Below are 25,218 nucleotides of genomic sequence, written 5' to 3'. Positions count from 1 at the left end.
TAATTGGATTTGCACACAACATAGGACTTCAATGAAAAGTCCTCAAAAAGTATATCACTACCATGTCATGAGAATAATTGGTTTTGCAAAGCACAGGGAGATTGTGAAATGCCATTTAGTACACAAAAAAGGAGGTAAAAAGTGCCTGAATTAATGTCATTACCATGCTATGACAATGAGTAAAGCCCTTGCTCCCAGGCCTTATCTTATTTAACCCAATAATTTTCAGACCACTCACCTTGATCCAGCTTCTCCAGTTTAGGGATGGTCGAAGTCACCTAGTAACCTTATGTAGAAATGCAGCATTCTTCAATGGTAAGAACAACGGGGCAACACTAAAAAATGAATGCTAGGAGGACACACGAGCCCCAAGAGAATTAGAAGAACTATCACCAACTATACTGCCCCTCATTAGGCTCTCTCTTTCGTATCAGATACAAGGACTGAAACTCGGCTCCTTGCACATGCTCTCTGCCCCAAAGAAAGAACCCCACTGAGAATCCAAGCAAATACAAGGAAGCACTGATTTGAATAACCCACTGACACACAGACCGCATCTGAATGGGTCGCATAGCTTTTCACCTTCTGCTGTTCTTCCAATTGTTATTTCCCCACCATTGACTTTTGAGTACTCCTTTGAACATCCTTAAATGGAATAACAAATGTCCCTCTTCTAAGCACTTTTTTTTTTGGGGTGGATGCCTGGCACTCATATCAAGGTTACAGGCATGAGACTTGGTCACAATCATTTAATGATTGATGACGGAAACAACACCTGAACCTTTGAAGAGATGGTGCAACCAAAGAGCAACGATAACCATCTAAGCGCATGGTGTTCTGGTCAAAAGAAGTTCCAACAGAAACTACAACAGGAGCATCTAATGGAAAATAATTATCATGATCCTACACAACATAGGCTAATCCCAGATAAGCATAAACAACCATCTACATTCAAATGCATGGGGTCCATATATATGAAACAAAACTTGCCAAAGGATTATCATGATCCTACTTAGTAATGTAACTGCCTTGTACATATCATATTATTTGCAACATAATGTTTAAAATTGGAAGCCACCAACAGATTAATTGTGACATTTTGGAACCACCATCATATTTTAACTTATTATCAAAGTGAATTAGAAACAAACCCAGTGCATTCTCTAACATCAACAAAACTTTCCATATTTGATTTCAATTAAGAGATAATTACGCTCAGAATATAATTCGAATATTTCACACATGTAAGTCCCCTCCACAGTCCACACAATACCCAAGCAATCCAACCAGATTCTCTAGCATCTAACCCTGCCAATGGCATCCACTTCAACTTTGAACTCCTCAGCATGACCCCTTATAATTCATTAGTCACATCATCATCATCATCATCATCAACAACAATTCAGCCTTAATCCAACTAAATGGGGTCGGCTACATGGATCCTTGCCCTCCAATCAGTTCTATTAAGGTCATACTTGATACAAGGCCTAAGCTATGCATGTCTTTCCGCACCACTTCTCCTAAGGTCATTTTAGGTCTGCCCCTAGCTCTTTTAGTTCCTTCAATCTGAATCAAATCACTGCTCATTCAAAGGCCTCCATTGAACATGGTCATGTACTCATGCCACCTCAGACAACTTTTTAATAGCTTATCAAGTATCAGAGCTACTCTCAAATCAGCTCTAATATTATCATTCATTACTTTATCCTTCCTAGTTTTGCCACTCATCCATCTCAACATCCTCATCTCCACTACACTAAGTTTATCTTTATGATGCTTCTAAAAAGCCCAACATTCTCCATCATACATCATAGCTGGTCATATGACTGTCCTATAAAAATTTTATTTAAGTTTTAAAAGAATATGCCGCTCACACAACACTCCGGACACTCCTCTCCACTTCATCCATCCTTGATGTAGATCCCACGACTGATCAGAAGAAGAAGAACCAAGGTCCATCGAACCAGCTCCAGATGGACCAGATCGAGCCAGCCCAGCAGGTCTTCTAGAAGGCCAAAACACTGTTCACGTGAACAGTGTCACAACCCATAGTTGCCTTGTGTGGGGATTCTTTTTAGAAGATCTTATGAGCCCATCAAGTGAAGAAGGCTTCTATCCTAATGCTGCCATAGTTTAGTTTATATTAGCTAGTTTCTAATTTGGTTATCTTTGCATGTTTAGAGGGCTGAGTTATAAAGCCTTTAGTAGTTTCTATTTTCATTAAGTTTCTAATTTCCATTAGTTGCTAAGTTTGTCAAGTTGCTATTTTTTTTAAGTTTCTAATTTTGTAAGCTAGCCTACATCATTAAATAGGCAGCCCCTTATTGTAATAGTTAGAGGGAATCAATGAATGAAGTTTTGAGGCATGCTTGCACTCGATTATGGGAGTAAAACCCCTGTTCAACAGCTGGGATAGCTGTGGGTGAGAGACCCAGGGCTGAGATAGACCATCCCCCTACCCCCTCCTTCTTCTATCTTCTTCTCGTATCTCTACTCAATCTCCATTGCTGCTGCTGCTTCTGCTTGTGATTGCAACAAATCTCTGTGAGAACACACCCTGAAGATCAGAATCCATTCCCAATCAACTCAGAAGGCTGCTGTTGCTGCAAACCATCAATTGAAGGCTGCTGCTGCTCCCTGCGATCTGATTTTGCTGCTGTAACTTGTGAAGGACATATCTCAGCAACCCCGATCAGAGTTGGCTGAGATTTTGACGGCTACCAGGGCCTATACCTGATCCCTGTTTGGAGCCCAGATTGCAGTTGGTTTGTGAGATACTGTACAACCTTCTATTTTGAGGGCTAAGTTTCTAGTTTCTAGTACCCTTCATATCTCAGCCTTCAGCCTTCAGCCTTCAGCCATCAGAACAGGCTGAATTTTGGAGCATAGAACCTGTTCAACATCACTTCCACTCGACCTAAGTTTGATGACCTTCTGCTGGCTGGTTTGGTTCTTATTTCTAAGTTACTAATTATGATTTTGTTTCTAATTTGATGTTCTGCTGCAACCTATCATCGATCCTACTGTACAGTGGTTCTTAGTTGAACCCTCCTACATTAATCCTATTTTCATTCTCTGTGAAACATCATCCTCTATATCACTAGGAAACTAAGAACAATTCAAACTGGGAAACCAAATATCCTACATAGCTAAACTTTTTTAAAAAATAAAAAGATTACATATCATCCTAAAGAAAATAAATATCCAATTATCCTACTGAACCACAAAACCCAATTGAACCCGGTTCTTGGTCGGACCTCTCAAACAAGTTCGGCCCAGTCCAAAGAACTGCTCCAGCATCACTAGATCACCAAATTGAATAAAGACACACATTGTCCACAACTCTTTTATCAACATAATAAAACTTCAGACACCAGTGCTTATTTTGTCCTCCCCTTTCCCTGACTCCTAACTCCTTTTCAATAGCAGAGCATACAATTCTACATTCTAGCTTGTCACCCTGGATGCCAACAAGTTATTAGTCCGTGTCCAAATTAAACCCCTTTAAAACCAAGTAATCTGGGTACATCATAGAAGCACAAATTGGATTAAGTGTCCACTTCTGACTCATGCACATAAGAAGTTGCAATTTGAACAATCAAAAGTTATTTGAGCCTAGGAACTTGTTTGCTGCCTTTCATTTCTTTACCAAAAAGAGAGTTTCATTGTGCTTTGTTCTCTCCTCACCAGAGAGAGAGAGTGATGGGAGCCTTTTTATAAGGCCCAAGGATGGAAAAAAGAATTAAGGAAAACTATAAAGTAGTTTTAAACTAGTTTCAAGCATTGGAAAAAAAATGATGTTTCACCTATCAAAAAGCCCCAGGAGAGGGAGGGTCACAACTCACATGTGTTTCCTAATGTGGTGGCTTACACTCAAGTCTCACTTCCACCATTTTAACCTCACCTTTCACTAAACCAATGCCAACAGAATATCCTTATAACATTGTCCATATATGTGAGTGCATAGTGTAGATCGAAGCAGGAAGAAGAAAATTGCAGGGGGGGGGGGGATTTGAGAAGTTACTGTTCACATAAACAGTGCTGTGGCCCACCTTGACAGCGGGCTTAGAGTGGGATTTCTGAGATTCTTTTCAATCTTCTAATTTGATTAGTTTCTAATTTCAGAATTAGAAGGTAGGCTTAAGTTTTTATTTTATGGGTTTTATGAATTATTAGTTTCTTAATTAGATTGGGACTGGCTTGCTTTGTAATTGGGTAATTATAAATAAGAGTATGAAGCTGAGCAAAAAAGGACAGAGATTGAAGAGAAAAGAGTTTTGGTTGAAGCTGTGAGACACAGGAATGTTGAGAGACCGTGGGTGAGAGGATGATAGGCTGAGAGAGAGCTGATCCTATCCCCCCTTCTATATCCCATTATTCTTCTTCTTATCCTTTTATGTTTCTTCTTTCATATGTAAACAGAAAAAAAAAAAAGCGATAAAGTTCCAGTTATATTCAATTTGTTCTTTCTAATTGTATTAATCCTGGCTGTAATTGATCTTTCGCTAGTTTCCCTGTTTCGAGGTCAACTTTTGCATGTGTGTGTGTGTGTGTGTGTGTCACAGAGAGAACACAAACTGAAAAAAACAAATAAAAATTCAAGCTTCCTTTGTTAAATGAAGATTGAACTTAAAATTTCCCTGGATGTTATTGATGGATACTACTTCCATTATTCATTAAGTACTACATTGAAATCCTATCTGGCATTTAGGCATTCTCTCATTGCAAGCATGTAGGAAACCAGAGGTCCATACCCCAGGAGAAAACAGAAAGTAACATATAGCACATGGAGAACATGGAACGTACATGGGTATCAGTTATCAGCCTCCTCAGAAGCTTTCACAGCAAAAGGATCATGAGTTGGACCAACATCTTGTCCAATGTGACGTTGCACCAGCCGCTGTAGATCAGCCATGACCTTGTGCTCACGTTTTGCCTTTTCCTCGTAGTTAAACATTGCCAATGCCCGTTTGTCTTCAGCACTGTAAACCTGGTTTTCTTTTCGAATACGAATTGCATTCATTCTCTGATGCCTACTACCACTCATCACATAACCAAGGCTCTCAAAGGTCTGAATCTCGTCAGCCGAAAGACCCACTTCTCCTCTGCGAGGAATACGCTTGCCTTGCTGCACATACTGAGCAATAGCATCACCCTCACCAGGCCTGAGAGCACCTCCATAGCTAATATGTCCGTCAGCCTTCGGAAGTGGAACAGGCCCCACCAATGGTTCGTTATCCAAAGAAGATTTCTTTTGAGACTCGATCATTTCCTTGAACGCGAAGGATTCGCTATTAATCTCGGCCTTCGTTGCATCATCAATCATGACTTTGCTTTTTGCATCAACATCCAAATCAGAAAAGCTCCCAGCTGATCTCTCACTGCCCGATTCAGAGCGTCTCTTTTTCTTGCTTCTTTTCGAACGGGAAGAGGAATTATGGAACTTCCCCTTCTTAGATCTGGCGTCCTCATCAGAAGACCGGCTTGAATCAGGTTCCTCCTCACGTGCACTCTCCTCAGTTGGGCTCTCGTCAGAATCACTATCTCTACTCCTTTTACTTTTCCTTGTTCTTTTGCTGCTACGCCCACTCCTCTTCTTCCCTCGCCTACTACTCCGCCTTCCTGATTTCTTCCTCCGTTTCGTGCCTTCTTCACTTGAAGCATAAGAACTCTCAGACTCACTCACGCCTTTACCTGATTCAATATCAGGAGATGATATTCTACTTGTACGCCTCCTAGAACCTGACGATTTACTCTTCCGCCGATCATTCCTTCGGCTTCTGCTCTTCCTCCTTGAGCGGGAATCATCCGCGTCCGACTCAGTGCCCGACCCCGTACCGGACGAACTTCCTCCTGATTCTTCGGATTCAGAATCACCAATCCGACCAGTACCCTTTTCTTGAACTCTCGAGTCACCCTTTTGGTTGTCTTCTTCAGATATTTCCTTGGCTTCACCCAAAGGCTCGGAGCGATTCCTTTCACCAGGAGGAGGACTAGGGGTAACATTCCAAATACAGTTCTTGAGGCTTTTTCTCAATTTCTGGCGTTTAAGCCTGCGGTGTTCTTCGTAGCTCAAGCCCTTCAATTCCTCATCGGATTCGGACTCAGGGAACTGTCCATTCCGGAAATCCCCGTGATCACGGTCGAATCGTCGTCCGCTATCACGATTTAGGATTCCATGAGACCTAGGGCTTCTCCAAGCTTGGTTGTTATGGTATCCGTTTGAGTCCGCTCGATCACGACGGCGATCTGATTCATAACGAGATCTTCTGTAACTATTGGCAGGACTGCGACTCGGACTACGGCTACGGCTAGGGTTACTACGACGATGACGATCGTCGAAAGAGGATGAAGGAGATGGAGACCTACCTGACACCGGCGAGTAACCTACGTTCCCTCGGTCATCACGGTGGCGTCCTTCCGGGATTTCCACCGTCGAAGAAAGCTTCCGGTAACGGCTTCGAGGATAATCGTCGTTCTCGAAATCCCTCTCTCTACCCACCATTGTAGACTGTAGTCCAGGGAAGACGACCTCACACGATCTTTGACGAAGGTGCGCAATAATAATTAATAAAGGAAGTAAAGAAGTCCTAATTGTGGGCGAAGGGTAGGGGCCGCGAGTTCAGTTGCTAGGGGTGTCAACGGACCGGGCTGCGCCGGGCTTTCCAGAAACCCAAGCCCAGTGCAGCCCAGCCAGAGCTAAGCATACCTTCAACCCAGCCCGGCCGAGTCCTGATTGGCCCTGATCGACCATGAATATTTTGGGCCATTGAGTTGTGGAATGAACAAAGCTCAATCACAGTCAGTCATGGAAGAAGAACTAGATCGAAACCTATCGAAACCATCGAGTTAACTCGGTTTCACAGGTTTCCGAGACGAGTTGAATGGTGATTTTAGAAAATCCAAGGTTTCGACCAGTTTCGACAGTTCAACCATGTTTCGACCAAAACATGGTTGAACCACCTTGAACCAAGCCGATATAATACCTTATTTCGACAGTTTCAACCATGTTTTGACAGAAACCCCTCCAACCAAGGTTTCCCCAGTAATGGGAAAAATCCCTTGGTTTCGACCAAAACTCGGTTTTAGCCAGGTCGAAACCCGAGTTTTTGATCCTTGATCACAGCCCACTTATCTAAGCCCATGCTATTAAAAAAAAAAAAGCGCATTTTTCGTAGAGAGTTTGTTTATAGACTCAAACATGTGACCATTTGGTCACAATGTAGGAACCTTGCCCACTCTATATTTTTGTTTAACTATGTATCATATAATAAAGGGTCGGGCTGGCCCTGCTAGGATCGAAGCCTCAACCAAGCCCAGCCTTGTCTTATATCACACACAGGCCCGGTCTAATCCTGTTTGGGCTCAAGGTGGGTTCGGACAAGTCGGGTTTTTTTAACACCCCTACTTATCCCATTTTTGCCATTTACAGTTAAATTAAAGATCTTGATCTAAAATCACATTCCATGTCGTTTCCATAAATGTAGGATTTGAAAAATGACTTTGTCCGCATGTTTGGTCATGTGGCTTCGTGCACCCAAACACAAGATTGTGCAAAATTACTGTCCCACCAGTGTGAAATAAAAAAATCTCATCCCTATTGATGCTCTTGCTCACATTCTCTTTGGCCTCATGCTAGTGCAAGGACCATGCGACCAAGCAGCAATATCTTGACCATAATAAAATTGAATATTTGCAAGAGAAAAAAAAAACTTTTTAAAATTGATCAATTTTGTGAAATATTACAATAAATTTGTAAAAATATAAAAAAACTAATAAAATTTCAGGAAAAGATCCATTCAATATAAAAGGCAAATGGCTCTATGCATGGTCGTGTATGGTGCACAGGCATGCAGAGATCCGTCAGATTAGGTGAGAGTAGGTGTACCATGCACCTCATTCCCTATCCAATGGTCTTGTGCATGCCCGTGCACCATGTACAGTTGTGCACAAAACCTCTCCCATATAAAAATAAAAAATGGGAATAAAATATATAGGGAGAAAGAAACTCTCCCTAAAATGTATATTTTTTGTGTTAAATATTACATACAATTTAGGTCTCGATATAGTTTTATATAAAAAATAAGAGATTATGAATATCTAGAAAAATCCATAAAAAATACAATAAATTTTGGGAGATTAAAATCCTCTCCAATTCCTTGATCGCTGTGCATCTACGATATGTATTTTTTTTCTTTTTCTCTTTTTCTGTGAGCAAAGTGCTCCTTCAATCTTGAGATACCCCTAAATCCAGTGCAAAAAGATGCTTCTAACTTTCTAGTTGCCCTTGTCATGGATGTTTAATTCCATGGGCCACCCAGGATTAAACATCTCCATTAGGTCTCTGCTAGCCATTTGTAAAATTTACAATAAATATTTATAAACACGAAAAATAAGAAAAAAAAAATTTGACCATGCATAAAAAGATACAATAACTAATTATCATATGGGAAAACGCTGGGTATGCTAGCAGTATACGGTAAGCTAGTACCCTATATGTCTATCTCTCTCTTCCTCCTTTTTAAGGGTAAGGGAGTCAGGGAAGAGAGAGTTATGGAGTAAACCTACACCGTTGGATGTCTAAGTGGAGATAAAAACAGTGCTTGGATCCAAATTTCGTCAAAACTAGAGAAGGGATGAGAGAGTTATGGAGTCTTTGAAGTTTAAAGGTAAAATACTTGAAAAACAAGAAAGAGAAGAACTTCATAACTTTAAGTCAACAGTTGTGAATAAAATTTCATAATTGTCATAGTCCAAGGCCAAATACTAGTGTCTCTATGTGTCTATCTTTCTTCCTACAATAAGAGGTCAGATATGTCATTTCATAAGAGGAAGGAAAAACATAGACACACGAAGATGCTAGCTACGCAATGTAGTCTGGCAGCGTTCTTTTCCCTTATTAAATATAGTAACTGTTGCCTTGTGTGCTGGTTTAAAGGAACTCAAGCCCAGCCCATTCCCAGCCCATTTCACGCCCCTCTTGGGCAGCCTATAAACTCAAGTTCAGATGATTTTGGGCTTAAAACTAGGTCCTAATATTTGATTTATAGAGCTTGGTTACACTTGAGAATATTCTCTAAAAAGAAGCTCCAAAGCAGCTCGAGTCCAAGTATGACCTTGTCCAACTTTTTGTCTCACGCCCGGGTTAGTCGTGGCTTGTTATGGTCCATTACGGTTAGGGCAGGTCTAGACTCTAGACTCGAGAGCTGGGCTCCATTGGTTGGAGTTTGGACTGGGAAGCCACCAAAATTGGGCCCAGGCCGTTCTTGGTAGGACCTAAAGATTTATTCATTGTAATAATTGTTGGGGAGAGGGTTTCGAGTGCAGTTTCGGACGAATGAGGGAACTTCCCTTGGACTTTTGACAATAGAGGGAAGGGCATTTATGACATCATACCCTTAAACAAACAATAATATATGAGAGGGAGTGGAATTTTATTTTTGATTTGGGGGCATTGTGCAAATCTTTTTCCTTAATTGTTAACTATTATATGGGAAAGAGAACGCAACCCGATTGTGCAGTGCACGCTGTCCTTGTGCCTTGCCTTAGAGGCGTGTGAAATGATCACCATATCCCTGGAACCCCGGAAATGATCAAGGGTGCAGCTATCATTTCACACGCTTCTATGCCAAGGCGCAGGGGCGTAATGTTTGGCGTGTTCTTTCACCCTATAGTTTTACTGAAATTGTAACATTTATACTCTATATATAAATTTATTTATTTTTTTGTAAATGTATATATGGTATGTTCAAATTATGTGCCAAATAGGTTTGGACCTGGAGCTTGAGGCCTGGTCCAATGAGTTCAAAATTAAACTTTAATCTTTCACTATCTACCACTTTGGCTGTGTGTGAGTTAGTCTATGTGATACAAAACTTCACATCCATCTCAGTAATCAAATTTTAATCAAAAATAAAAAAAGAAAGCGATTCAAACTTTGAGTCAACTTTTAGTAAAATTACAAAAATGTCATCATATGCCACATAGAAATGAATTTAAAACTAAAAATGGCATCTTTGTAATTTTATCCACTTCCTCGACTAATAATTAAGCTTACATTATACCAATGAGATGATTACCTTATTCTCACTCGCAAAGACATATTCACGTACTGTCATGTGGTAAAATAATTTATACTTCACCACACAAAGTGACATCTATATTTTTTTTTTCTCATAATTATATATGCCAAAGAATAGGATGTCAAAATCTTCTGATAGGGAAATGAGACAATTCCTTCATCCCTGGGCTTAAGTGGGCTGGGTCATATATTGGTCAGATCTAGCCATTTTTCTTATTTATTTAGGATTAAATTTTGATCGGTACGATGAATGTGGGGTTCTTTATCACATTGACTAACTCATGTATAGTCTCATGGTAAATAATGAAGCATTACACTTCACAAGGCATTGTAACCCCTAACAAACAAAGAGTTTATTTTATTTACCTAAGAAATTTCTACTTTACTTCAGCTATGAATACCACTTAAAGAAATCTTGGGAAAAACTTTTTAACTATGTTAGAGTATTATTTTGAATTGAGTTCCTCTATGTGTGGTATCAAAATCCTCTGTAGTACTGGTGGGGTGGCAGTGCATACCCGATGGCACAGCAGAGGCCATGTGTGCCATGTGTGCCACCTGACCTCTGCTGTGCCGTCGGATGTACACTGCCGCCCCATCGGTACGACAGAGGATCTTGGTCCCTATGTGTGTACACAAGTCTATGGAAGAGAAAAAGGACAATTGGCATCCTTTAACCTTATGCCAAGCATACATGTACGTGTAGAGGAATCAAAACTCAACTATTTCTCTAATCATGTGTGCCTATGTGGATGATACCTTTCTTTACATTGCCATTAGTGTAGCAAGCAGATGCAACCCACATTGGCATTAGTGGGAACCCTCTCCTATAAAACTCATAGCATTTGGCGCAAATATAGTTGGGCCCCGAAAAGATCCCAAGATGGGAAAAAAGAAGCAAATTTTGCCACTGTGCACATTTCAATTACACTCTCTTATATAATGAGTCGTGGGTTCACATTTGAGATTATCTCTCCTATTCTGACTATGTGAGTCTCATATGGATGATAACATTCTCCAAACCCTTTGTAATGTAGCGTGTGGATTCCTTCTTACAATGGCAAAGTAGAAAACCTCAAAAGGAAAATGACTCTATCGAACACACGATGGGGAAAAAAATGACCATCCCCACACCTAATAAAAAGACGAAAATTTTACCCCTATTGATGCCTTCACGCAAACTCCCATTGGCCCTTGCACCGGCGCATAGGCCACACTCCTGGAAAGAGAACTCTTACAAAAAGAAACCATGTCATTGTCATATTTCACCTGCTAGAAAACGCCAACTCCCAAAATGCTGATGTTCTGTGAGCCTGAACCCTGAGGAAAGGGGTTAAACCATTTCACAATGAAATGACAACGTCACGACAGGCACCAATCACTCTACCAGGGAGGATTTACAACCTTACATGAACAAATCATGGGGCCCGAAGGTTTAGCTGCTTTAAACGTTCAATGCTTTCAGTAGGAAATAAGAACTAAGAAGAGATATGGCATTATGGCCTCGACCATCTCCAGAATAGTACAAATCCTATCTGATTCTGAGAGATTTCGTCGCATTCAATGGAGATAGAAAATACAGATTGTGTGCAGATAGAGCCAAATGCGTCCAATTCTATGTCAGCGTCTCAGAAACAGAGCCAAGAAACAGAATGTCCTTCTTGTTCGTGACTTTGTGAGGTGGAATCCATTACCCACCACAAACACTTGTGAATTTGTATATACTTGGAAGAAACATTTCATCAAACACTTCGTGCCTAACAAATATTTAAGAAATTTTGTCCATTACTCTATTGTGTACATGACCCACAATGCAGAATTGCAGATAGCAGGGCCTGCTTCTCCTCGTGCATCTGGAATTGGTTTTTGTTTGGGAATGTGTAGATTCCAGGGCCGAAGGGGAACACTAAGAAATCTTCTCTCATCTAAACTCAATGATTCTAAGCTGTCTTTGTATGAATGTTTATTGCACGAAACCTGAAGCAAAGTGAATGATTCTAAACCTTGAAGACCTTCTTTTTCAGCTTTCTTATATCAGCTCCTTTGTTTTTTATTTTTGTAAAACTCATCAATGATGTTGATCACCACACTAGTCAGTTTTTAGGACTTGGGCTCACTGACGTTAACACAACGAATTCAATGCTAACTGGCCCAACCAAGCGCAAGAAAAGCTCCGATTGTAATCAAGCTTAAATCAATGGTGGAGAAGAGAAAGACTGTTAAGGTGAGATATTTTTTTTTAAGGGAAAAAGAAACCTAACCAGTCGCATGGTTTATGCGGCTAGACACCCCAGTTAAATCGAAATCACATCCAAATCAATGCCTCTGTGCGCACTTTCATTGGTTACTGTGTTGGTGTAAGGGTTACATGAAACCTGAAAACCTAAGGGTTACTCCACAAGGTTTCTCCACCGAGGGTAAGTCAGGGTCTAAGATTAGGCTGAAAAGGAGAATGGATCATCTGTACGTATGTGCAGGTGAACGTGAACGTGAACGTGAACATGAACCTACATCTGAGAGATAACCACATGTCCCTTTTGTTTTCATAAATATCACTCCTTCCCTTATAAATGGCAAAAATCGGATAGGTGGTTACCTACCTCTCACATGTATGTGCATTTGCACGTATGTGCAAAGGAACTAAACTCGCCGAAAAGGTGTAGTCACTGCATGTGAATATTCCTATATTACTCCTTGTTGATCTCGAGGGCTAGAGAGGACTAGGTTTGCCAAAAAAATGGTTATCGGTTCAAGGAGGTAAGGTGACATTACTTTTTTAGAATACAATAAAACCAAGAGCTTGAACCCACCAAGGTCCTTTAGGAATCGGTATTAGACAAGGGATCGACCTCGGTCGATGCTCGATACTGATTTGGATCGCTTTGGATTGATTCGGATCCGATTGGACAGATTTACCCCTGGTTTTCATTCAAAATTCGATTTTTTTTTCTTACCTTTTTATTCTTCATTTGTACCAATAGTGGTGTTGTGGAGTGAGGACTGACACTAAAGGATCTTTATCCCCTCAATTTATCTGCCCCTCAACTCCGCAAATTGAGGTGATAATTTTCCGACACTAAACACGTGTTCGAGCAAAATGTTCATTAATTCAATGGATGCCCCAGAGTCCAGCAATTAGACTCCTCTACTTCTGCCTGCCCCTATTGCCGTGTGTGTCCCACACACAACCAAGGTGGAATGTACCGCCTTACCCCTGTCCAAGCAAAAGTATGGCGATACTTTCCACTATACTTGTGTGGGGGCGCACAACAGTACCGGGCAGACGAAAGTAGTGGAGTCGGATCCAAAGTCCAGACTTTTTTTTTTCAGCTTTACGTATACTCGATGGATGGATGGCCCATATACCGGACCAAATGATAAGTCGTGTACAATGTACAAGACCTCCTTAAAAAGAGACTGAGGTGGAAAAAGAAACAGCAGACAAAAGGCGGTAAGACCTTTTTTTAATTTCCTTTTGGCATTAAAAAAGTGTTTTAATCATTAATTATCATTTAAGTTTTTGAATTTATATGGCACGAATTAATAATAGCCCCCTTTTGTTGGGCAGCAACCGTGGGTTGATGCTGATTGTAGGATGTAAGATTAAGAGTATGTGGGTCCCATAACATGTGAGGGTTCTTATTTCTTACGCCGCATTCAACTTAATTCTATGAGGTAAGTGTCATGATGGGGCCACCCAGGGCCCTGGCCTAAGGCCTGAACCACTTTTGGAACCTGATCATTAGGGTCTCACTAATTAAATCTGTTTTAGCTGGACCGTAACGATACCAAAACGGCAAAACCCCTGTACTTTTTTTTCTTAACGGTGCACGTCATCGGATCTCGGATCTGGCTCTCCGATCGTAGCCGGAGCAGGAGGGTCCAGCCCAGCAAAAACAGGAGGGGGGGGGGATATGGTCATTTCACTTTGATCCCACCTATGAAATGACCAAAACCCCCTCTTGTTTTGCTGGGTGGACCCTATAGCTCCCGCCACTGCTGGAGGAGAGCCAAATTATCGAATCCCTGATCGATCACCTTGGAAACAGATATGATATGGGTATGGATCGGATCACATGGTTTTACCTTTGATTTTTTAAAAAAATCGGATATTTTTTTTTTTTTTAGATTTACCCTTGATCCGTACCATTCTACTGATACGGGATTGGTAGATCCGTAATCGAATACCTCAAACCATGGTACCTTCCCTTTTCCATTTTTGCCCTATATTTATTCATAAATAAATAAAAAATACCAACCCTGAAAGAATCATACGTATTAGGCAAAAAGGTGTTGTGTATACTGTCCGATATGTATCAATATTATATTGGTATTGATGGTGACCAATACCCTAAACTAAATCTTTACCAAGAAAGAAGGGTGAAGTTTTTCTTCTTCCTCAAATCTATTACCATCATTACTCGCCAAATATGTTGATAGTCCAAAATGTTAGAAAAAACAATGCAACAAAATGGCAATTTCACAGAAGAAATGCAAAGCGAAAGAGAAACGGCACACACATAAGACAAAATTTACGTGGTTCACACCCCAAAAAGGAAGAATGAATCCATTATTTAGCAAATACAAAACCACACACTCATCTCTTAGAGAGATAGTTACAATTTATAAGAAAACCCTAATCCCAGAAAGTACAAAATTGCCCCCAGAAACTCACCCGTTCCAGTCTGAACCAAAATAGGGCAAAATAGATATCAAATCGAAGCTTTCGGTGAACTCTACAAGATTAGTGCTTATGACACTAATGTATGCACTTTTCAGCCATTTTGATTCATTTCGAAGGTGAAACAACCCACCAAAGAATAACCACAATACTTTCTGGATTAGAACTGAGATCAAGCTTCACCAATATCACAAAATACCATCCACTACTGTTCCTCTATGCATATTCATGTTCATTGACGAGCAACAATGAGAGAATACCTTCTTCACTATGGGGGTGTAGGCAAACCCAACCTAAAAAGAATACCTTATTAAAAAAACACATGAAAAAAGATTCCTGTCAAGTTGCACGTAAAATGACCACCCCACCCCCTTGAAATAAAAAAGCGCACCCAGTTAATGCTTATGCACGTTCTCATTGGCCTCTCACTTACGTAGAGGCCAGGCAGCCTAACAGCTTCTGCCCAAATCACATATAGAAAAAGACTATCATTATGAGAGATTTTTTTTTTCCCTAGAGGGGAAAGCAATTTCTGCTACTACAGATTTGTCTAGCTAGTTTTATACATAGTACATACAGACAAGATCCTCACCATTTTGACCCTGTTCATGAATAAAAAAGGGGAACAAGCAAATCTCTCAAGTCTGGTTTAGAAAGAGAGAGGAAATTTGAATTTAAAGGGTGGGGAGGACAATGATTCATAATATTATAAGGTTAAGTAGTGGTGTGTTGTGGTAGTGGGTGATTCATTTCACACTTACAACCCCATTCATGATCATGTATTGGACCTTGGAAGGATAGGGTTCAAAATTTGAAATCTTAGGGTTAGGTACGGTAGGAAAAAAAAAAAAAAAGAAACAACTTGGATTTCAACTTTACTACTACATTGTATCTCTCTCAAAGTTGGTGCTGACACATGACTACATGAAGGAGAGAATCTCTCACACTTTTGAATAGAGACAAATGAAACATTTGTATCACTAAATACCATTCTTGGAATATAATTACTACTCTATAAATCTCTGTATTGGTTCCTTGGGAGAAGCAGAAACACAGTTAGGGACGACTTCCCACTTTTTATTATTCCTTATCATATAATATGGTCTCTGCTTCTTTTGACTTTTGTTTTCGAAATCTGGAAATTTGAAGACAAACCGCCAGTTTACTTCAACGAAACACGAGAAGCCTTCTTTTTCTATTTTCCCATATAAGATAACATAAATCATAAAGCTAGGAGATTAGGTTAATGTTTGCTTAATTAACTTGCCACGTGGAGAATGTGTTCGGTTCGGGTCACGCGGAAGGGAGTCGGGGCCCCATTATCTTCAATTCCAAACTGGCTTAGAATTACAGGAATGCCACTAGAAGAAGACAAAGCCACTTGCCGACATTTGCCGTTACAAATCACAATCTCCCGTCTTTATATTGGTTTTAGCTACTATTTAGACTTGGACGGAGGTTGACGCTTTTCGTGTGCTTTGCGACTGCCGTCGCTGTATAACGGCATCTGCCAGTTGGCATTGAGTTCCGTCGTCTGCTATAAATACGTGCTCTAGCCTCTAATCCTCTCTCTCTCCCTCACTGACTCAGCAACAGTTCAGTTCAGCTCTCTTTCTCATTCTCTCTGCAAGTGTGCTGTGTGATCAGCTTTATATGGCTGGTTGAGTAAGATTAAGTAACTTTGATATGGTCGGAATGGGGAGGAAAGATCAGAGAGAGAAGAATGGAGGAGAGAAGGTCAAAGCTGTTCTTGAATTGTTGAGGAAACAAGATCCGCTTACAGTAAAACAGGTGAGATGAATGTTTCAACTTCATTGACGACTTCTTTGATTTTTGGAGGTTTTTCTCTACTAGTTGGTTTTTCTATTGCCGGATTTAGTTTGTTTTCAAGCTGTTTCCTGTTTCCGGTCTTCGATTTCCGGCGGTGTTAACGGTTTGAAAAGCTAGCTTGCTTGGTTTTGCATCTAAGAAGTTTCAGAATTTACTATTATTTCTTGAATCTGTTACTACAGATCAATGAGAGAAAACTTTGTTGAATGAATTCGATGTTTTTTTTTGTTTCCATCCTTGTTTTAACATGTAATATATCTGTTTCTCCTGTAGGAAAAGTTTTGCAATTATGCTTGCGTTGGACGATTTCTGAAAGCAAAAGGAGACAACGTGAAGAAAGCAGCGAAGCATTTAAGAGCATGTCTTTCTTGGAGGGAGAGTATCGGCACTGGTATAGTTTCGTCTTGTTCTTATTCTCTCACTTTAAATTTCCTCTGGAGAAATCTTCCTTCCCTATCTTTAAATGCGGAAAGAAGCTCTTCAAAACTCCCCTATTTGAATCTCCCCCACCCTCTTCTCTTACTTTTTGCTTTTTTGTTTCAAGGAAACTGAAATTGCTGTTTCTTTCTTTTCTGTTTTTCCCTTTTGTTTGTGGGGACAGAATATTTGATTGCAGATGAGTTTGCTGCTGAGCTTGCAGAAGGTTTCGCCTACGTTGCTGGTCATGATAACGATTCCAGGCCTGTTGTGGTAACTGTCGCTCTCTCTCTATCTTTTTCAAAAAGAAATTAAGATTTAAACACTTAAAAAAAGTATTTGTAATTTTCTCTCTACAGATTTTCCGGATTAAACAAGATTATCAGAAGTTTAACTCTCAGAAACTGTAAGTATGAAAAAGAATCCTATCCTAATTTTTTATTTTACATGCATTTTGCTTTAGAGGAAATCTAATGTGTTGCATGTTTTACCTCTTTAATTAGGTTTATCCGATTACTGGTTTTTACACTTGAAGTGGCCATTGGATCCATGCCTAAAAACGTCGAACAGTTCGTTCTCCTCTTCGATGCTAGTAAGTCAATCTTCTTTCTTCTCTCTTCGACACAAATGTCCGGAATTATAACATGCTTCGCTGAAACCTTGGTTATTAAAATACCAAAATTTTTTATACCTCAATCACTTTCACGCCTAAGCCTGTAAATTCCAAGAAAGTAATCGGGAACGGGAATCAACCAAGAGGGGTTGAGGGGGTCATTATGAGATTTTCTGAGGCCAACTTTTTTGCCTCTCTCTCCGCAGGAAAAGTTTACATATCACGAATGAATGATATGCAGGCCGTGCATAAAAACTTCTGCCGGAATAAAGTTAAGGAAAAAATAATGAAGGTGTAAGCAGATATGGCAGACTAAGCGTAAGAAATTGTCGGTGGACCGGCACGTACGTTCTGAAGTTTTGGAATTCAGAGAGGGGAGGTGCCCTTGAGATGTCCCCTTCGTTCTACAGTAAATGGTCGGAGACTGTAGGGGTAAAGATAACCGGTTATTGTAATTGTGATTTGGAGAATTTTGTTTTTAATTTTATTTTCCTCAAAAAGTATTGTACATTTTTTTTTTTACCATAAATTTCTTGAGGGCAGGGAACTGGAGGAGATTTTCTTGGGGGAGAAAAAAGGGTGTTGTTATTTCTCAACGAATTCTTTCAATTTACCAAAAAAAAAACACAAAAAACAAAAAACCCAAGCATGGTATTGCGAGGTAGGGCCGTAGGGGAGTGGAAAAGACCGAAAGAGTGTCATTATTGATATGAAACGCGTGCAATTGCAGGCTTTTACAGATCAGCTTCGGCTTATATGAATTTTTTACTAGCATCACTGAAGATCGTATCGGAATACTACCCTGAGCGGCTGCACAAGGCCTTCGTCATCGACCCTCCGTCCTTTTTCTCTTACCTGTGGAAGGTATTTATTTTACTCCTAATCTCGAGGATTAATTTAAATCCTTTACGGCTTTACCTGCTCATCTTCCGCTTCCTCTTCCTCTTGATGTCATTTCAACTCAACTCCCTTGGTTCGGTTCTTTTATTTCAAAAGTTCTGGATTTGTTATCATTATTGTATAGATCTCTATGGGTAATTGAGTCATTTCACAAGGTTCAGATTTTGTTTGTGCCGTGTACTGTAGGGGGTTCGTCCGTTCATTGACTTATCGACGGTGATGATGATAGTGTCATCACTCGACTACGAAGAGTCGTCGGAGTATGATGATTTCTCGGCATTCCCACGAGCTTCTTCGCTGCGGTTCGATCCGTCATCGATTCCGTCAACAGGGAAGATCGGCACTTCGTCCTCCACTCGGTTCTCCTTCACGGTCTCTCACCATTCCGATTCTCTCAAGCCTTGGTACCTCAGCTTGAAGGACACGTCAGCATCATCTAAGGTAGGAACCACCATCAGCAGCCCATCTGCATCTCTCATGGGCCCCGCCCTCATTTCCCCACTTAACGCCCGTTCATTCTCCTTCGCATCACCGGCTGCCCGGACGCCACGTTGCAGCACCCCTGGTCCCACCAGGAAGAACAACCAATTCTTCACTTCGACCCCATTGCCACAGAGAGTTAACAACAACAGCAATCCGAGGACACCTAGACCATCATTCCTTCAATCCCCAGCTATGTTCTTCAGGAAAGAAAAAGATTGCCACGTCAGCAGAACGGAGAAGAGCCGGGAGTCCTTTCTACCCTTCTTGAGGTTCTACCGGAGACCATACGACGAGATGGTTTACAGGTCAAAGATGAAGCCACCACTGGGTGGGCTCATCTCCATCGTCTCTCCCCAAATCAAAAGGCCCCACATGTCACAATCTCAGAGGTTCTAAACACACAAAGTACATACAATATTATATATAAATAATAATTGATCATAATTAATAACCCTACTACTAATACTAAGACTAATAATGATTAGTGTTAATTGTGTCTCTTTACGATCGAAATGTTAAAAGGGATACTAACGGTGGCTGCGTGAGTTGAGATTAAAGAAAAATAGAAACAACGTACTAAGCGGGGTGTGAAATTGTGTGCATTGTTGTCTCATTTTTGGGCCTTGTGATTTCTCTCTCTCTCTGAGTCAAAGTCTACATTTCGGGGTTCGTCGGAGAGTTGAGGTATTGGAAAAGCGATAGCGTGGTCGGAACGCCGAACAGCGCATCGGAAATAATTAGGGAGCAGATGGAGAGAGAGAGAGAGAGAGAGAGACGGGTCAACAAGACCAGGAAGGAAAAAGTCTCTGTTTGGTTTTAATAAATTAATTTGTTTTCATGTTTTTTTTTTTTGTTTTGTTTTTGACTTTTGTGAAGATTTGATTTATTTAGGGAATCTATGAAGCTTGTTTGTTAACTTGTTAATAATGAAAGTTTGAAAGCCCTCAGAGTTATCGAGATGGAAGTTTTCGTTAACATCGTCTGCAACTTCATTTTCTTCATCTTTCGTCTTCCTTTTTTAATTCATTTCAAATTTCAACGATAGTTGAACAGAGTGGAGTAGGAATATGTGTCGTGTTTTGTTGTTTGCGAAGTCAAATGATTCGAAATTGAAGCTGTAACTACACACGTGTACGTTTGTCTGGATTGTGTTGGACTTTCATCCTCTAAAGTGGCCACATTTAACCTCAAGGGGTTAGTGCAGCTGGCTTGGAAGGGACATGAGACTCTGTCTCAGGAAGTGATGTCTTGTGATCAAATCTTTGCCGTTGTGTAATTTATTGGGGTCATCCGTCTGAAGTTCACTAGGGCCCAGAAGCTCCCGATTCTAATGTGATGCGGGGGTCATGTACGAGCCCAGGGGGGATTTAGTTGGCCTAAAGTTGGATACCCCTCCTGTCTCAAAAAAAAAAAAGTGACCACATTTAAGAATTCAACCGTAAAAACTTGGGTAATGACATTTTTTTAGTGACCACATTTAAGAATCCAACCGTAAAAACTTGGGTAATGACATTTTTTTATTCTTTCGAAGGTTGGGTATACGGTAGAATTCTTAAGTGGGTGGTGCACCATACTTGAGAGGATAAATTTTGGTGTTTGTTGAGTTTTATAACATCTTTACGTTATCAAGGTTCTTCTCTGTCCAAAAATTTATTTTGGGAGAGACTGCTATGTGATCGAATGGGAACCACCCCACCTCTATGAAATCAAATATTCCACCCATGTTGATGCTATTGCATGTATTCTCATAGATCCCATGCTTATGCAAAGACTACATGACTAGACAATGATTTGGTTTTCTTCACTGAAAGATAATATAAATAAGTACAAAGATAACGTTGGATTAGAGTGTTTTAATTGTGGATTAAACATGAACACGTTCCCTTGCTGTTTTCTTGAAAATTGATATAGAGTGGGATAGCTAAGATTGTTGTCTGGTCATGTAGCGTTGCACCATCACAAGGGCCAATGAGAACTCATGTAGCAACATTAACATAGATGTAATTTTTTTGATTTCATGGGGGGAGGGGATAGGGTGGTACTTTCATGAACTCGTGTGTAGGCCTAGAAGCCACATGACCTCGTAGTATCCTTTTTCCCCATATATATATATATATATATATATATATATATATATATTCAAGCATCTTAATACTCTACCGTGTAGCTTTGGGATAACAAAAAGGATCTAGGCTTTGATACTATGTTAAATAAAATGAAATCATTCACAAAATACCACTTAGCGATTTCAATTCAAAACCATAAAACATTAGGTGGAGATATCCCAAGAGTATATTAAGACACATCTAAATCAATACAATTAGGCTTGTCATGAACCCATTACTAGTGGATTCTTGTACCCTTCACCCATGTCTTGTTGGACTTATACAGTTATCATAAATCAACAAAAAATTGATCCAATTATGTGCATGGTTTTAGGAATTGGTTGCCAATTGAAGGAATTGCTGGGTTCGTATCGGTATTGGCAGTCCCTGATCCCAATTATTGGCAGATCCTGTAGTAGTGGATCGATATGGACACTGGGTAAAATGATAAAAAATTATTTTTAAATAAATAAATGGGTACAACTGTTCAATCTAGACTGATACAAGGGAGAGCCAGATCGGTATTGATCGAAACCAATCTTATACCCAATTCCGATTCCTAAACTCCTAATTGTGTGAGGATCGAGCTAGCAGAATCAGAGGCCAATTAATTAAGCCAGGTGGGCCTGGAAAGTTGGAAAGTTTGATCTCATGGGGAAACTTTTTCTTATATTAAATATTGGGAATGGGTTCATTGTCATGCCGGGTAGCATATGCTAGTACCTCCTTGTATTTCTCTCTCCTCCCACTATAGAGTATAGGAGCAGATATGTTATTTCATAGGACGGAGGATATAGATAGACACTGGGCAACGCTAACATATGCTACGTAGCTTGGACAATGTGCCTCTGTGACTTGGCACATAGGGATTTGAAATGACCACCCTACCTCCGAGAAATGTAGAAATCCCTCTACCTTATTGATGCTTCGACACTTCATTCCTTAACCTTTTTTTTTTTAGGGGTTGGGATGACAGGTTCAAAACGTGTGGAGCATTTGAGGTGCCGTAGAAATTATTTATAAGTTAATCTGAGGCCTATCCATGTAGTAAAGCTACTAGAAATATTATTAAGGTTGCGTTAATTTTCTTAAAAATTATTTTATAAAATTAAAAAACAAATCCAATACAAAATTGTTTGGAGGACTAAAAGAATAAGGGGGATTTTTTTATACTAATAAATGTAACAAAGAATTGGAAAATAAAATCCATTTTAGAATAAGGGGGTCTGGGTATTCGCTCCCATTGGGATCACAATCGAGCCCTTATTCTTAAATTAACCTGGCGATTGATCACCGAACCCAACACCCTTTGGGCTAAGTTGTTTAAGGGCAAATATTTCCCCAACCAATCTCTACTCAATCCTAAGGCTACTTTGGGACAAGGTTCTTGGACCTGGAATAGTATCCGGACTGTTCTTCCTACTTTGAGGAAAATGATTCGCTGGCAAATTGGTGATGGTTCAAATATTCATATTTGGGATGACCCCTGGATCCCTTCAACATCATTTATTTTCCTAAATCAGGTTGTCTAGAGAAACCCTCTGTTTCAAACTGTAAGTGAGCTAATGACCAATAGATCATGGAATATACCATTACTCACCTCCATTTTCCCTCAATCTATTTGTAAAGATATCCTCTCACTACCTATCTCAGTCAACCCCTTCAATGATCACCTTTTCTCCCCCTTGTTCAAAACTGGCAAACTCACAACTAAGAAAATTGCATCCATTATAGCCTTCCGATCTCAATCACCCACCTCCCCACCAATCACCCCCCGGTGGAGACATACTTGGAGGCTGAAAATATCCCCAAAATTTACACTTTTTTTTATGGAAACTCCTTCATGATGGTATCCCCACCAAATCAAAGCTCTTTTGGCAAGACCAAAGCCATAATTGGTGCCCCTTTTGTAGAGCTGGGCCTGAAACCCCTTGGCACCTATTTTTCTCCTGTGGTTTCACGAAAAGGATTTCGTAGCAGGCCCTCTAGGTATCCGTACCAAAAACCTATCAGGAAATTCAATTATGGAGGCCTTGATTGATCTCTTGCAAGGAGGCGGTACTTCCCGATCCCATGAAAATTACATCCTCAGTATCGTCAGCATCACATTATACTTCATATGGATTCTTAGGAACCAAGTTGTTTTTGAAAACCAACCGATCAATCCCAACAATATTATGCATAATGTAAATAGGTGGACACATGACTTAAATCTCTCTCTATCCGTAGCTCAAGACCTTTCAATCCACCAACCAGTCTCCCCAAGCCCTTCATCACCCCCTACACTCCCCCACTCTTTTTATCTGAATTTGGGAACAGAAGATACATGTATCATTATCTCGGATGGCAGTTACTGTCATTTGACCTCCCATGGCGGTTGGGGTTTCTTGATCATTTATAACCGAAATTTGTATGCTTCCTCTATGAATTATGGATTTGTAGGGTCAGCACAAGAGGCGGAGCTGCGAGGACTCCAAGCAGGGCTCCAAAAGCCACTTTCATTGGAATGTCGACAAGTAGTTGTGTAGACTGGCTCACAAGAGATTAAGGATTGGCTTACATGTGCGGCAGACTATCCTTGGCCATATCAGCTCCTCACTTGGTTATATGATATATTCCACTTGATTACTTCCCTTCGGTCTGTAATAATTTTAAAACAACCTAGGTTTTATATTGATCCTGTTGATAAGATTTCTAGATATGCTAGAGTTAACTCATTCTCTTTCTGACTGTCTGAATACTATTGTAAATATTATGTTTGATCAGTAAACGTTTTATTTCTTTACCAAAAAAAAATAAAAATATCCATTTTAGAATTCAGAATGTTTCTTTCCCAAAATTATACTGATGGTATCTTGATTCACATGGAACTCCACTCCCATCATATAATTAGATTCTTTCTCTTACTCAATCGTGTTTATATTTGCTTATTATTCATATTCAATAAGAAAATGAAAGGATATAATATAAAATATCAGGGAGCGTGCGGCCTGCATCCCCTGCATCCAGACCGTTAATGATTGACATGCACCCATAGAAAGGTAGAAATTTCTAGGGGTTCGACAGTCATTTCACCCAACCATGTGTCTAGGCACAGAGGCCACACATTGCATGCGACCAAACAACGTTCTCTTCCACAAAATATAATTAATAATTATTTTTCTGATAAAATATTGACGACAAAACAAACAACCTAAGGGATAAATATTCTATACATAATGCCCAAAGCATAAACAAGGCATGATTTTTTTAATAAGGGTTTTTGACAAATGCCCCCCTAAACATGCCCATTTGTCTAAATGCCCCTTACATCTTTTTTAATTGCAAATTCCCTCTACTTTTAAAACTTTATAGCACTTTGGTCTCTATCGTTAATTTGATATTAGTTTCAATGTATTTAATGACTAAAATATCCTTTAATAAAAATCCACTAGTATTTAAAAATAAAATGATCAAATGCCCTCATCTTTTCAAAATCAAACCCTAAACCATTTGGGGAAGATGAACCCTAAAATCAAACCTCCAAAACTGAAATTGCAGTAAAGAAATTTGTGAATTAGGACATATTGATCGACATGATCCTTTTAAATTTCCGCCAATTGGGGGATAGAGAAATCACAGCAGCAAAGAGAGTTGGTTTGCTAAAAAGGATAGATGAATGATGGATTGAGAAGAAAAGGGCGAATGGGTGTGGGATATACCAATATACCATCCCATCCTGTTGCCTCAGAGAATCTTTTCCAGAAAAAGTTATAGTTTACAAACTACCAACTAGTACAAGTAGGGTGTAGACGGGTAAGTAGTAGACTAACCAACAATCCTTTAATAGAGAACAAGCAGAAGACAAGGATCTAGCCTACTAATGGCAAAAAGCTTTAGATTCTGGGGTAAAAGCGTAACATACAAGATGAAACTTCCAAACCCAGAGACCATTCAAGTTTTACTTGAAGAGCAGACAAAGAACAATGCAGCTTTATGCCACAAATTTCTCAATAGTACATGGGATCACAACTTGGTCACAATCGGTCCATTTGAAATGTAAAAAAGGAGAGAGAACAGAGAAGAGTGGAAGTCTGATGAAAGGACCATGTCGATCAATACGCCCTAA

The 25,218-nt window shown here is 39.9% G+C and overlaps 2 protein-coding genes across 2 annotated transcripts; one reads left to right on the top strand and one right to left on the bottom strand.

Annotated features, from left to right (window-relative positions):
- Positions 1–4,647: 4,647 nt before the first annotated feature.
- Positions 4,648–6,506, bottom strand: LOC122642443 (NF-kappa-B-activating protein-like). The gene is made up of 2 exons (XM_043835917.1): positions 5,510–6,506; positions 4,648–5,467 (listed from the first exon to the last, which is right to left on the bottom strand). Exons 1-2 carry the CDS (start codon positions 6,503–6,505, stop codon positions 4,814–4,816), a joined length of 1,650 nt encoding a protein of 549 aa, XP_043691852.1. The 5' UTR covers position 6,506; the 3' UTR covers positions 4,648–4,813.
- Positions 6,507–16,423: 9,917 nt separating this feature from the next.
- Positions 16,424–19,470, top strand: LOC122641532 (phosphatidylinositol/phosphatidylcholine transfer protein SFH7-like). The gene is made up of 7 exons (XM_043834796.1): positions 16,424–16,553; positions 16,866–16,983; positions 17,194–17,282; positions 17,369–17,415; positions 17,513–17,601; positions 18,353–18,486; positions 18,709–19,470. The coding sequence occupies exons 1-7, from the start codon at positions 16,449–16,451 to the stop codon at positions 19,399–19,401; spliced, it is 1,275 nt and encodes a 424-aa protein (XP_043690731.1). The 5' UTR covers positions 16,424–16,448; the 3' UTR covers positions 19,402–19,470.
- Positions 19,471–25,218: the final 5,748 nt, after the last annotated feature.

Source organism: Telopea speciosissima, chromosome 10 (assembly GCF_018873765.1).
Source record: "Telopea speciosissima isolate NSW1024214 ecotype Mountain lineage chromosome 10, Tspe_v1, whole genome shotgun sequence".
Lineage (NCBI taxonomy): Eukaryota > Viridiplantae > Streptophyta > Magnoliopsida > Proteales > Proteaceae > Telopea > Telopea speciosissima.
Note: the sequence above shows the minus strand (reverse complement) of the source record. Positions and strands in the feature narration are given on the sequence as shown.

Excerpts from the sequence above, each read along its gene's own strand:
- LOC122641532 (XM_043834796.1), top strand. The coding sequence starts at position 16,449 with ATGGTCGGAATGGGGAGGAAAGATCAGAGAGAGAAGAATGGAGGAGAG. Across the intron at positions 17,283-17,368 it reads ACGATTCCAGGCCTGTTGTG|ATTTTCCGGATTAAACAAGA; the intron begins GTAACTGTCGCT and ends TTCTCTCTACAG. Across the intron at positions 17,602-18,352 it reads CGTTCTCCTCTTCGATGCTA|GCTTTTACAGATCAGCTTCG; the intron begins GTAAGTCAATCT and ends GTGCAATTGCAG.
- LOC122642443 (XM_043835917.1), bottom strand. The coding sequence starts at position 6,505 with ATGGTGGGTAGAGAGAGGGATTTCGAGAACGACGATTATCCTCGAAGC. Across the intron at positions 5,468-5,509 it reads AGAGCCCAACTGAGGAGAGT|GACGCCAGATCTAAGAAGGG; the intron begins GCACGTGAGGAG and ends TCTTCTGATGAG.